Source organism: Mastigoproctus giganteus, chromosome 7, assembly GCF_048544385.1.
Source record: "Mastigoproctus giganteus isolate SK-2022 chromosome 7, ASM4854438v1, whole genome shotgun sequence".
Lineage (NCBI taxonomy): Eukaryota > Metazoa > Arthropoda > Arachnida > Uropygi > Thelyphonidae > Mastigoproctus > Mastigoproctus giganteus.
Genome location: NC_143581.1, coordinates 76,718,600 through 76,732,717, shown reverse-complemented (window position 1 = coordinate 76,732,717; position 14,118 = coordinate 76,718,600). Strand labels below are relative to the sequence as shown.

General features: G+C 38.3%; 1 protein-coding gene across 4 annotated transcripts in view; it reads right to left on the bottom strand.

Annotated features, from left to right (window-relative positions):
- Nucleotides 1-14,118, bottom strand: part of snama (something that sticks like glue) — a 489,984-nt gene that overhangs the window by 101,674 nt on the left and 374,192 nt on the right. For all 4 annotated transcript variants that reach the window (XM_090377736.1, XM_090377737.1, XM_090377734.1 and 1 more), the window contains one exon: nt 10,101-10,158. In XM_090377736.1, the coding sequence (XP_090233862.1) occupies nt 10,101-10,158 (58 nt within the window). The remainder of the gene's footprint in view (nt 1-10,100; nt 10,159-14,118) is intronic.

Genomic DNA, 14,118 nt, shown 5'->3' with positions numbered 1-14,118 from the left:
AACTTAGAATATCTAATAACACATTTGAACTTAACCAGTAATACATTTGAACTTAGCTGCTAATAACACCAATATACTCACTGCTACTTCTCTGGCATGCAAGATACAACCTGGACAGCACCCCAACTGAATAGAATAGTAAATTGAGGGGCCTCAGGTGGCAGTGCAGGGAGAAAGAAACTGAGTAAGGGAAATGAATGCTTGAAGGAATCATGGGTATGAGCAAGAAAGAAACCAACTTTTAATTTTAGTAAGTTATGTTAATACTAACCCTCCTATTTTAGCCATTTTCATAAATTTAAATTAATTATACTTAAGTTAGCTATAAGGTAGAATTTTATACTTAATATCACTACACACGATTGCAATCCATCCCCCCCCCCAGTGTGAGAAAGAGGATGGATGTGTGACAAAACAAAAAAAAAAAAAAGAAAGAAAAAAAAGACGACTTAACAGAAAATGTAAGAAAAAGGGCAAAACCCCAGATCTTGAGTACTAATCCACATTTCGACAAACAGGCAGGAACAAAGCAGTGATTAGCAGGTGCCACTCTCTGCTTACCCCACCCACTTGCCGCTGTTTTTAAATCGGGAACTCATTTTCTGATTTTAAAACAGAGGGATGGGGGGATAAACGCCCAACCTAAGCTAAGTACTCCCCTCCTTGACAACACAAAACAATCAGAAAGAAAACGCCTTTACAATAATTACCCAATCACAGAACTCAGCCATGCAATCAGTCCATTCTATGACCACGCCCACTGCGCAGAGAAAAGTGGTACCCAAATAATGGAGTTTAGCCGAAAAAAGTACACAAAATAAAATGAAAACAGTGTGAGTGTGGATTATGAGTGAAGTAAATTGTCTCTCTCCCACACCTCCCCACCCTGGATAGGATGATGGGCAGATGGCCCCTCTGCCCAGCCAAGCAGACAATATGCCCGTGGCTACTTAGCCAGCATGGTGTGGGATGTGGACACTGGCAGTGTGATTTGTTATTTGGGTTTTAGGAGCACTAGCAACTAAGGCCATATTGCTCCGGGGATATGCGGTGGTCACTTCCTGACCTTTCTGCATTCTCCGTATTTGGTGGTGACGGGCTTGAACCCCGCTGCCCGCTGCAGCGACGGGCTTGAACCCCGCTGCTGCTGCTGCTCCTTCCCACCTGGCTACGGAGGCGCCTGGCCAGTGTGGGATAGAGCTCCAGCATAGGGATCTCCTTTCCTATGAATCTTAACTCCTATCACCCAGGTTTGTTGTTCTCTCACCCTCCCATCCCAGTCTACAATTTACAATCATAATTTTTTTGATTAATACTGAGTGCATATTATAAATAAGGTTATACTATATTGTATTAGAAGAATTACATTAAATTTTATTATTATTATTATTAGCATATGGTGCAAGGAAGACTGAGGCTTATGCTGCACGAGCTAAAAAAAATTTCTGAATTCTCCTGAGAGAGAGAGAGAAAACAAGAATCAGAAGTAGAAGGGAATCACCAAGAAAAAGAAGAATGATGATTATTCAGCCGACATATCCTTCTCCAGTACTTCATGGTTGGCATCAGTAGTATCTGTCGCTTCATCCTACCCTGATTGGGGGATCCATTTATATTCACCTGCCATCATTCTTGTTGGTGAATATAAAGATGAAGAAGATGAAGTCCTGTGGAATGCCAATGATGACAGTGCATTTTTAACGTTGGGTGCCTCTACTGTACCCATCATCTGGAGTGACCGGTGTGAAGATACTGTTACATCGGAAGATGGGTACAAAATTCAACCTTATTTAAGTTAGTGTGTATATGTTATTATTTAAAAAATACACTTTTCAATAAAAATTATTCTTTTGCAAATTTTATCTGTGCCACTGTGATTGTTCAGTATTATTACTGAGAGAGAAAGAAAAATAAATTTTAATTGTTAAACTATTGATAACAGATACTAACGTCTTAGTACTGTTTTGGAAAACCACAATCAGTGCAAGGCCGCAATTGAAAGGTGACAAATGCAACCTTTATTTACAGCTTTCAAATAGTTGGAGGCAATGAGGAACTTCACATTTTTAATTTCAGCCATTAACAGCAGAGAGGAACTTTAAGAATATTTGCATGGATATACACTTGCATGTGAAAAAAAAAATTAAAAGGGACAAACACAATTTTATTTTCATCTAGTTCCAAAAACAGAGAAGTACCAGCATATGTTTCAAACAAGAGAGCATAAAAAATTATTTTTTTGTAAATACTGTATCGGTCATTTCTTAGCTGCTAGAGAAAATAACTTTTTAAAAAGTTACAATTAATCAATAATAGTTTTTAAAATCTTAAACAACTTTGGGAAGTTACTTTTTAAGAAGGTAAATCATGATATTTCAACATAGAGGAAAAACAAATTCAAAAACTTTATATTTTAGCAACAAGAAAAAAAAAAAATTCATTTTCAGCTTACAAAAAGGGCCGACAGATGAAACCACAACCCTAACTGGTTATAAGCATATTGGAAAGAACAAGAAAAAATATTTTAGCGTTCCAAACAAAAATATCCCATGCATTTTTCTTCTCTGTCATATGTCTCATTAGTTCATCTGACATCCATTTAGGCCTAAACCTTGAAAAATATTTCTTAGTTGGTATGTAAAGCCTAATAGCTTCCAAGATAAATACTTTGAATGCTTCCCATTTTGAATTTGCTGTTGGTAACATCATCAGATTGTCCCACTGTATAGAATGTAAATACTGCCTCAGACCACCGTAGTTGCCTTTACGATAGCAAAAACCCTTCCCTTTGCCATTGACGGTAGTTACCTCTTTGAGTAAATCTCACTTCAGCACACTGTGATTACTGCCACATAGTGGTTCCTTTATCTGCAGATTCTTAATGCATGAAGAATCACTACTGCTAATCAGATCAAGAGTATTACTTCCTTTGGTTGCCTCTGGAACATGCTGCTGTAGAAAACAATCAACCAATAAATCCACAAAAGCCTTGTTAGTGTGTGAGTGACCAACCCACAAATTCCTGTCAATCTCTGGGAAATTAAAATCCCCCATTATAAGATTTTGATTTACTGACCCACTCTATTTCCCTGTACAGTTTCTTATTACACTCATCAGAGTCATTAAGCCTATAACACACTCCTACTCCCGATTTTGATCTCGCAATGCTTATGTCACACCAAACTGACTCGACACTGCACTGTCCAGCGATGTCGACTGGCTTCACTTCCTTGGATTTTATGTGTTTCTTAACTAATAGTATAACCCCTGAATACATTGTACTCCCCAAATTCCAGCTCTGCATTTCATATATCTGCGTGACACCACGTCTCTGATATCCCAACAATATCTGCCTTTGATGTTTTGAGCAATACCTGAAATTCATCAAATTTATTTACCAATCTCCTACCATTGGTGTATACGCAAGTATACATGCACCTGTTCCTATTCTTAGCTACCCTAACACAATCCATGTGTTTACTTGTGCTGCAATGACTCGCAGCAGTCTCTGAAATATCCTGCATCTTGTTCTTGTTTTCCAGGCTTCTGCTCATTCCAAGAGAAGCAGTGCAAGAATCACTTTCACCTCTGCCAGCGGCTACTGTTAATCTATTAGCATTAGTAGAGACATTTGATGCAAGAAAGCAAGCTTATGCAGCATCAGCCAAAAAAAAAAAAAAAAAAACCCACTTCCACTTCACCCCTCTGTTCGTTCAAAATACCTGTCCAGCTGAGCCTTAAACTTATTTAGGCTATCAACCTCCACCACAAGGGATGGAAGTCTGTTCCACCAACCAACCACCCGCTGGCTAAAGGCAAATTTCCGCACGTCTATCCTACATCTGTCTTTCCTCAATTTGAATTTATGCCCTCTCAGGTGATTATTCTGAGCAAGAGGAAGAATCCCATCAGCATTGAGCATGCTCAAACCATTCAAGGCTTTATACACCTCTCTCAGATCACCTCGCTGGTGCCTAGTCTCCAGACACTGTAATTTGCAAAACTTAAGCCTTTCTTCGTAAGAGCACTCCTTTGTTCCATTCACTAATCTTGTTGCCCTTCTCTGTACTCGTTCCAGCAGCTCTACATCCTTCTTGAAATGAGGCCTCCAGACCTGTATACAGTACTCTAGGTGTGGCCTGACCATTGCCTTATACAAGGGAATAATCACCTCCTTATCCCTGCTGGAAAAATTCCTGTATATCATTGACAATACTCCATGAGCTACTCTTGCAGCCCGTCTGCACTGCACAGAGAACTTCATATCTGCCTGCACAACCACCCCCAAGTCCCTTTCATTCTCTACCTCTGTCAGTGTAGTACCACAGAGTTGATATGTTGCTCTGGAGTTGCTGTTTCCCATGTGTAGTACTTTACATTTGTCAACTTCATTTGCCACCTCTCAGCCCATCTGTTCAACCTTTCCAGATCCTGTTGCAGCAACATAGTGTCAGTAGTGTCCTTGACAACCCTGCCAACCTTTGTATCGTCTGCAAACTTGGACATTAAACTTGATATACCATCATCAATATCATTTATAAATACAGAAAACAATAATGGACTCAACACTGAGCCCTGAGGGACTCCACTAATAACATTAGTCCACGATGAGCAGTGTCCATTGATTACCACTCTTTGTCTTCTCCCCCTCAACCACCCCTTTATCCATAGCAGCAATTTGCCTCCAATGTCACACTGCTCCAATTTGTGTAGCAATCTTCCATGTGCAACGGTATCAAAAGCCTTTCTAAGATCCAAGTATATAAGTTTCTAAGATCCAAGTATATAAGTTTCTAAGATCCAAGTATTTCGGACCCACCTAACACTGCCTCGATAGCATCAGCAAATATTCTTGCACCCTTTCTATTTAAGTGTATCCCATCCCTGTAGAAGTAGTCTCTCCTGTTAACAAGTACAGACCAGGCTGAAAAAAATTCTACCCCTCGAGCCTTGCACAATCTTTCCAGGGCCGAATTGATCGACAAGGCTCTCATCATAAACTCCCTCCTATCGTGTCTGGGCAGAATTGCAGACACTTTCAAATTCAATCCTAATTCATGGCTTTTTTTTAAACAGCGAACTGTACTTGTTAAGCAATTCCACCGGTTTCCTACTCTTAATATCATTAGTGCCAACGTGTACAACAATATTACCTTTTGTGCACTTAATAGATGATATCCAGTCTACAATGTCATCTACCTTTGCACCTGGCAGACATACCCTGGTCCTCTTCCACCTATCCTTTTTACATACCATCTTTCCTGTTTTTATGACAATAGAGTCACCAACAACTACAAGTTCCTGTGAGACCAGCACATTCTGCCTTGGGAGTTGCCACTGTGTTGCATGATGATCAAGTGTAAGCTCTGGCATTGATGTGGGCAGCTGAGAGCTTGATGGGCCCCTCAATTTAGATCCTTCGAGGGAATCCACCCTGTTCTTCAAGCTCTCATATTAGCCCATAACAATGCTGAGTTGTAGCCTGATTTCCTCACACTCCTTACCTTGCGCACACGCACACAAAGGCACAAAGTCATTCCCCTTGGCAATATCACGTCCCATACCTGATTGCTCCACAAACATCAAGCAAGCATTTTAAAAGGCTGTGATTCAGAGGGCAACTGCCCCCCCTTAGTTCACCCCTGAGCCACAGCACTTCCATTAGCCTTGCTGCTCTGGTCTGAGTCATGATTTCGATTCAATTTGAATGAAATTTCAATTTCAATACAAAATTATAACCCTATTAAACTTGTATCCCAACGCAATTATAACACTATAATCTATATATATTTTTTCAGTAGAGTATTATCTTCGAGTTTCGTTATATAACTTCCGTATCAAGTTATGTATTGATTAATAATGTTACGTTTGTAAAATCTAAGTCATTATATATGTATTTAGTCAAAAAGTACGATTTAATTGACAATTTTAAGTTTAACAAGATTAATCAATTTTACTGATTAATTGTTAATATTATATACTATACTAAGCTAACGCTATCTAGTTCGGGATATAATGTTGTAATGTTGTCGTATAATAATGGAGGCAAGTTACGAATGGTAAATCTATGGACACTTAAGTATTAATTAACTTCTAAAATCTTGCTGTCTCAATTCAGAATAAACCAAGGATCTTGACTAGGTGTGTAACCTACTTACAGAAATTTTTTTTTTTTTTTTTTATCCTCGCCTTTTCCCATTATTATATGAGGTCAGCGTTTTTTTTTTTTTTTTTTTTATTGTTTTGGCATGCAATTTTTATGGCCGGATGCCCTTCCTGACGCCAACCCTCACCCTTTATCCGGGCTGGGTATGTGCGGTGGTCATTCAGTGACCTGCCACATCCTCCGTATTTGGTGGGTACGGGCTCGAACCCTGGTCTAATCAAGAAGCATGTGCTATGCACTACTGCTCCTGCCCACCTGGCTACGGAGGCACCATAACCTACTTATAGAAAATAATTTACTATAACAATTAGTCAATAAAGCGGCTAAATATAGCTAAAAACATTCCGTTCGCCGGAGCTGCAAAACTTGTAAAACACTTGGATTCAATACCCTTACCGATACTAAGTAATAACCTACAAAATCTCTATGTTAAAATTTAAACTAAATATCATAACTAGGAATATACAGCTACTCTAGAAAATAAGTTATTATGTCAATTTAAGTTAATAAAACAGAAAAAACTTCTCAATTTTCCAGAGCCGTAAAAACTTCGCCTGTGCAAGGCTACTCTTGTTCCCAAGTGAAGTTCTCTGAGCATTGCAGATGGGCTGCCAGAGTAGGTCATGGAGTTTTGTCAATGATATATAGGAATTCTGCTAGAACAGAATTCCTATATATTATTGACAAAATGGTCAGGCCACACCTTGAGTACATATACAGTTCTGGAGGCATTTTAGGAAGGTTGTTTTTTTTTTTTTTTTTTTTTAAGGGGCATTAGCAACTAAGGCCATATTGCTCCGGGATATGAGGTGGTCATTCCCTGATCTTTCCGCATCCTCCGTATTTGGTGGTGACAGGCTCGAACCCCGGTTCCAGGAATTGACATGCCCTGTGAATAAAGACTGCCCGCAGGGTTCAATCCTTGGCCCTTTCTTCTGGAACATTGTTCTGAACGAATTTCTGGCCTTGGATCTGGGCCCCGTGGAAAGCTTGAACTTTGCAGATGACATGATTTTCCTTGTAAAAGGTAACATTACAGTGGTTGTAGAGCAAAGATCAAATGCCACCCTCTTGCAGTTGCAGGAGTGGGCACAAATGCACATGCTCAAAATATCGCCTGAAAAAATGAAACAAATACTTCTATAAGTCAATTTGAACATAAGAAGACATCCACAAATCAAAATTAACACAACCAATATAAAAATGGTAACAGAACTAAAATACCTTGGAGTGGTCTTTGATTCAAAATTAACTTTTTATCCCCATTTGAGCAACTTGGTGAAGAAAGTGAAAAATTATATAGGTATGATTTCCAGGATCAGTCGAGCAGACTGGGGGCTCAAAAGAAAGACCCTGGCAATCAAATACCATGCAATGTTCCTACCTGTTATCACCTATGGAGCTGGTGCGTGGTTCACCTGCTCAGCCATAGTAAGAAATAGGAATAAATTAGAATCAATATAAAGGACTATACTTCTCACTATTACCAGAGCATGTCGGACGGTAAGCACACCTGTGCTACTGTTGCTGGCCAGAGCTCTCCCACTTTACCTGGAAGTAGCCAAAAGAGGCTTTTATTATAAATAAATAAAATTTTCTGTTTACACTCTGGCACAACAACCAAGTCAGTAGAGTTTACAGGAAATCGTCAATACAAATATTTATCATATTTAGTAGTCACAGGCTTGAACCCCGGTCCGCTCAAGGAACGCATGCTATGCACTCTCGCTCCTGACCACTGGGCTATGTCAGATTATAGATTTAAAAAGGGCATACCCACTACAATCAACACCTTCAATGTTGAAAAAAAAAAAAAAGAATAGCCACAAAGCTCCATGAGCTATGGCAAACAAAGTGGGAGCAGGCGACCAGAGGTCTGGTTACAAAACGGTTTCTGCCACAGGTGTCAATGGTTAGCCTAAAGTCACCTAAATGGTATACCTCTGGACTTTTTACAACATTTATATTGACAGGTGACGGAATCCCAAAAGGCAAAACTAACTTCCCTAGGGCTGAGTGATGACCCAAACTGCACCTGTGGTGAGAGTGAAGACTGGGCACATATTCTATATGAATGTATAATTTATGACACCCCCAGAACAGAGCTAATAGCACAGATTGGCCCCCTTCCCAGGAGAGAAGAACATCTGTTCATTATAGAAGAGGAAAACTATAAAGCCTTTACAACCTTCACACAGAAAGCATTCGAAATGCATAGAATTATCCAAAGAAGGGCAATTCAGCCCCCTCCCCCCTCAGCAATTGAACAATAATCAATAAGAAAAAATGCCCACGTTTCACACCTCATCCAGACGATGACTTAAAAACTGCCGGGATAGCAGTATTCTGCACCCTGACATGACAAAAGGACTACCCAGGATACCCTGCCACATGTAGGAACCTGGAGCACACCAAATAAGTAACCATGTAGGAGAGGGAGATGTACAGGCAGCCAGGGAAGCAGATTAGTTATTTGTTGTTATTTGGTTTTTAGGAGCATTAGCAACTAAGGCCACATTGCTCCGTGAATATGCGGTGGTCATTCGCTGACCTTTCCGCATCCTCCGTATTTGGTGGTGATGGGCTCGAACCCCGGTCTAATCAAGAAGTGTGTGCTATGCACTGCTGCTCCTTCCCACCTGGCTACGGTGGCGCCTGGGAAGCAGATTAGCTGAAAATATCAGTAAGCTAGTAGCAAAGGGATGCAATATAGAAATGAAAGAATAAGGTGAATGAATGAGAAAGAAAGACAGAATGAATAGGCTGGGCATAGAGTGAATTGGGAATTATGGTAAAAGGGAATTAGATAGTATGAATCAGAGCTGTAATACTCAATATGTTCTACGTTGATAATAATATTAGTAAATTAATAAGTAAGTTAGGAAGGAAAATCGTTTTGAATATTTTCGTTAGATTCTTTTAATTGCGTTAATTTGAATTTTAATTGTTTTGAATTGATTTTGAATTGTGTTAAATTGATTATTTAATTATTTATATTTTACTTTAATGTACCGGTAAGTTGTCGATTTTTTCGTTTTTTTCGTTTTCATTTCTGGAGGGTATCATACGGAAGTGTTCCACGTACTATATTGAGGTAAACTCCTCTTATTAATTTACTAATACTGGTAAAAGGGAATAAATGCCAGTTTTGGTGAAAGAAAGAGTGGCACAGCAAGAGGGAAAGAGAGAGTGAATGGTGAACGGGAATGAGTGGAAGAGCAAATGTAATTGGCCGAAAGAATACAAAATTAATAATAACTTACCTTACTTTATATACTAACAACACAAACACCATCACTACATTGAAGCATAACATTAAGTTGAGGTGCCCAGAGAGTGCAGTGCAGTGCAGAAAGCAAGAGTCGAACAAATGAAATGAAAGTCAGAAGAACGAATGAGAGTGTAAGTGTGTGAGAAAAAGAACACAAACCATAAATTTTGCTAAACCTAGTTTTAATATTTTATATTCTTGCTTATTTAGCTCAACTATTATGTATTAGTATTTAAATTTACATTACACACCATTGCATCCCCCCGGTGTGTGTGAAAAAGATGAATGAGTGAATGATAGGAAAAAAATAAATAAAATAAAAATAAATAAATAAATAAAATATATCTATATATAAAAAAAATAAATACATAAAATAAAAAAATAATTATATATATATATATAACCTAACATAAAAGAAAAAAATTAATTATATATATATAACCTAACATAAAAGAAAAAAAAAAATATATATATATATTATAAAATATAAGAAAAAAGTTCCAGCCTGGAACTTGTAAAGTTTTATGCAGTCAGGATGGTATGCCTCTGATTTTTGTGTTCTGACATATTGTGGTTTTGTGATTTTGGTTAATGTATATATTATTTAGCAACTCATGTCTACTGTAATATATACATACAATATACACAAACACAGATTGTTACCATGGGATGATGTCCTTGGAGCTTCTCGTCCAGTACTCCGTATTCCCCGTAATGGAAACTGAAAAAAATAAATTAGCAAATATCAACTAAAAGCAAACTAAATAATTTCTTATTTATCTAAATGTTTTAAACAAATTATTCTTTACATTGAAAGATGATCAAAAGATACATGACAATATCACTCGATACACAGCACATTACACAGTGGGGAACAAAAAAATTACATCACTTGTGAATTTTGCAAATAATGTGTTTTGCACTGCATTATCAGTTGCAGAAATGTTCGAAATGCATTTGTTAGATGGGATATATATCTCTCTGAATGAAATCCAATAAAAAAACTCCACTTGATATACCTAATTGCCATAAATATCTTCCCAAAGGGTAAAATGCATAATTAACGGAAATATGAGAAATCATGCAAATGGCAATCGTGAAAACCAAACATATTATTGCATTTACATGTACAAATTGAATGATAAGTTAACATAATAATATTATGTACTGTAAATCAGCAAATATAAGTGCTCAATATTTTGTTGTTCCCCCCTCGATCTGCAATTACAGCCTTGCAACGATCTGGCATAGAGTTAATCTATGCCAGATCTTCAACTTCTGGATATATGGTTGCCCAATTTCCTGGTACCACACACTTCTGCAACTAAATCTTACTTGTTGGCTTCTTCTGAGCAATTTTAGACGATATTATGTACCAGCAATTTTAAATGGGGTTCAAATGTGGACTGTTGCTGGGCCAGTCCAACACTGTAATGCCAAAGTTTCAGCAATATGACTGCACCTTAAGGGAGAAAAACTGAGGGAAAACATTGGTGTATGTTTTAAGCCTTGAGAGACATGAAGACAAACTCATCATTAAATCTAAATAGCATAAAACTTACCAATTTTGCTGTGTGGTAATGTGCTGAGTCCTGTTGAAAAATGCAGTTTTGGACGTCTGTGTGGTGATCCCTAATAACAGGTTTCAGGCACTCCTCCAAGATAGAAGTGTAGGTTTCTGTATTCACCATTCCGTTAATAAACTTAATTCGCCCACCCCTTTGCTTGCTATGCAACTCCAAACCATCTGACCAGCCTGGAACTTTACAAGTTCCAGGCTGGAACTTGTAAAGTTTTATGCAGTCAGGATGGTATGCCTCTGATTTTTGTGTTCTGACATATTGTTTCCCATCTGAGCCATGTAGGTTGAATTTTGATTTGTCAGAAAAGATGACAGTGTCCCATTGCTCTTTTGTCCATGAAACATGCAGTTTAGCCCAAGCAAGTCACTTCTTCCTCATTTGTTGGGCGAACAAATGCTTCTTCTTGGGCCGATAGTCATGCAGACTACGTTCCGAAAGCTGTTTCTGGATAGTTTGTGCACTTCTTTCAACACTAGACGCCATCTCAAAGTCCAGTTTTAGATCAGGAGCACTAGAATGACAATTATGAAGGCATACCTGTTTCAAATATCGATCTTGGGAAGGCGTAGTCACTCTCTTATGGCCTGATCCAGGTATTCTCTTCACATCACCAGTTTCACGCTTTACTTTCAGCAAACGGGATACTGTTGACTGGTGGCAGCCTATTTTATCGGTGATAGCATGCGTAGAAAGCCCTTCTTGGGACAGAGCAACAGCTACACTTTTTTTTCTTGGTGTCAACTGAACATATGGAGCCATGCTTACCCCTCTGAAAAACAGGATACTAATGAGCACGTATACCCTTCCAGTGCCATATTTATAGAAACGGCTGATGCAATAACTTTGTTTTGTGAGAAATAAAATGACTGTAATCAAACAATATCTTATGTTTCACTACAAATGTTACCTTTTTTAAGGTTATGCAGTTTTTTTGTGTGCCACTGTACATATCCACTGTAGAGTAAAAAAACTGGTCCAGGATATGGCAAGTGGCAAAATATTTTAAGGTCCAGAAAACAAATAATTTTTTGGAAAATTTTGATGTTTTTTTACTTAACACATATAAATAATTTTAATTTTCCCAATCACACATGTTAGTGTATTTTTAAGGTTAGACAAGATTTAATAAATTACAACTTAATATTCACAGAGCTGATATTATTAGTAATTTTTGTGACATATCATGTAATAAGTAATTGCAGTGTTTTAACTGTACTAAAAAAGTAGCTTGAAGGTACTAAGCACATAGCTTGGCATATTTTTATATTTAGTTAAGAATTTAGAAGGTCAATAGCATTATTTAGAAATGTAATAATGTAGCTGCACAGAAAATTCTGGGAATACATTGTGTTCTTATATTCTTATTTCATAGTTCATGTTGTAATTTTAAATTAATGTTATTTATGTACACTGCTCTTTTCAGACTAATGTTATCAGTGGATTCCCCCAGAGTTTGGTGCTGAGCCCATATTGCTGCTTTCTGTATTTATTAAATATACTGATGAAGGTATATGTCTAAGTTTGATACAAAGATTATACAATTTATACAAAGATGATACAAAGATTGTTAGGGCGATTAATGACAGTATGCTACTGCAACGTCTAGAAAAATTAGTTGGTTGGGCTAAAAAATGGCAATTAAGGTTTAACATTGATCAATGCAAAGTAGTGCACATGGGTGGCAGTAATCCCAGATTAATGTATCAATCATGTGGTACAGCACTCAGGGAAGTGGAAAATTAAAAAGATCTGTGGGTAATCATGCAGTCAGATATGAAACTGTCTAAGAAGTGCAGAAAGCCTACGAGGACAGCACATCGAGTTTTGTCAAAAATAGAGAGTAATTTTGCTAGCAGGGATAAGGAGGTGAATTATTCCATTATACAGGATGTTTCAAAAATGATGGTCAATAATTTAAAGGTGAAAAATACAAACTAAAATAAGCAAAAAAGTACCAATGAACATCGGGCTGCAAATGAGCCGTTTTCGAGATAATGCACATTTTCTGTTAAGATCTGCCACTGACTATGGTAGGGGTACAGTAAATGGTGATGTAAAATTCGCCACACATTGCTATGACTCAGTACACGCACTTGCAGAGCAACCCTCCTTGTCGAAATTCCTGGATTTTGTTGTTCTGTTCTGTTCTTTCTAACACCCTTTCCTCAACATCAGGTGTTATACTTCTGGGCCTACCTGCTCATTTTTTTTTTTTTTTTTTTTTTTTTTGGGTAGTTGTTGGTACATAGGCTTCTGTGGCCATAATGCACCTCCCAAGATTTTTGCAGTACTTTGATCCAAGCCCGAGGCGGGAATCGAACCCGTGACCTTTCGGTTGCCAGGCAAGCACTTTACCCACCTGGCTATCCCGGTCGGCCTACCTGCTCATACTCCATGTGTGAAGCGCCCATGTTCTCTAAGGCGTTGGTGTACCCTGATGAATGTGTTTGTTGGGCTGCTTTTGGTGAGGAAATTCTTCTTAGTACAAATGTGCAGCCTCGAGTGCACTACCGTTGGCTTTACCATACGTGAAGTACAGGCCCACATACCCTTCATTGTTGTAACCTCTTTCCATGTTGACTATCCTTTGACAAGTACTAGTATGCCTGCTAGGTCTCAGAGCATTAAGAGAGGGGGAAAGGGAGAGAAAAACATAACTTAACCTAAACAAACAAGTCAGTGGTGGACCCCAACTAGAAATGTGCAATGTCTCGAAAATGATTCACTTAAGGACCCACTTTTACTAGGCTATTTTTGCATATTGTAGTTTGTACAGTACACCTTTAATTATTGACCATCACTTTTGAAACACCCTGTATAATGCAATGGTCAAGACACATCTTGAGTACTGTATACGTATACAAGTCTGAGGCCTCATTTTAGGAAGGGTATAGAGCTGCTGGAGTGGATACAGAGAAGGGCAATGAGATTGGCAAGGGGAACAATTGTTTGTTTGTTATTTGGAGCATTAGCAACTAAGGCCATATTGCTTCGGGGATATACGGTGGTCATTCCCTGACCTTTCCGTATCCTCCGTATTTGTTTGGTGTCACGGGCTCGAACCCTGGTCTAATCAACAAGCGTGTGCTACGCACTGC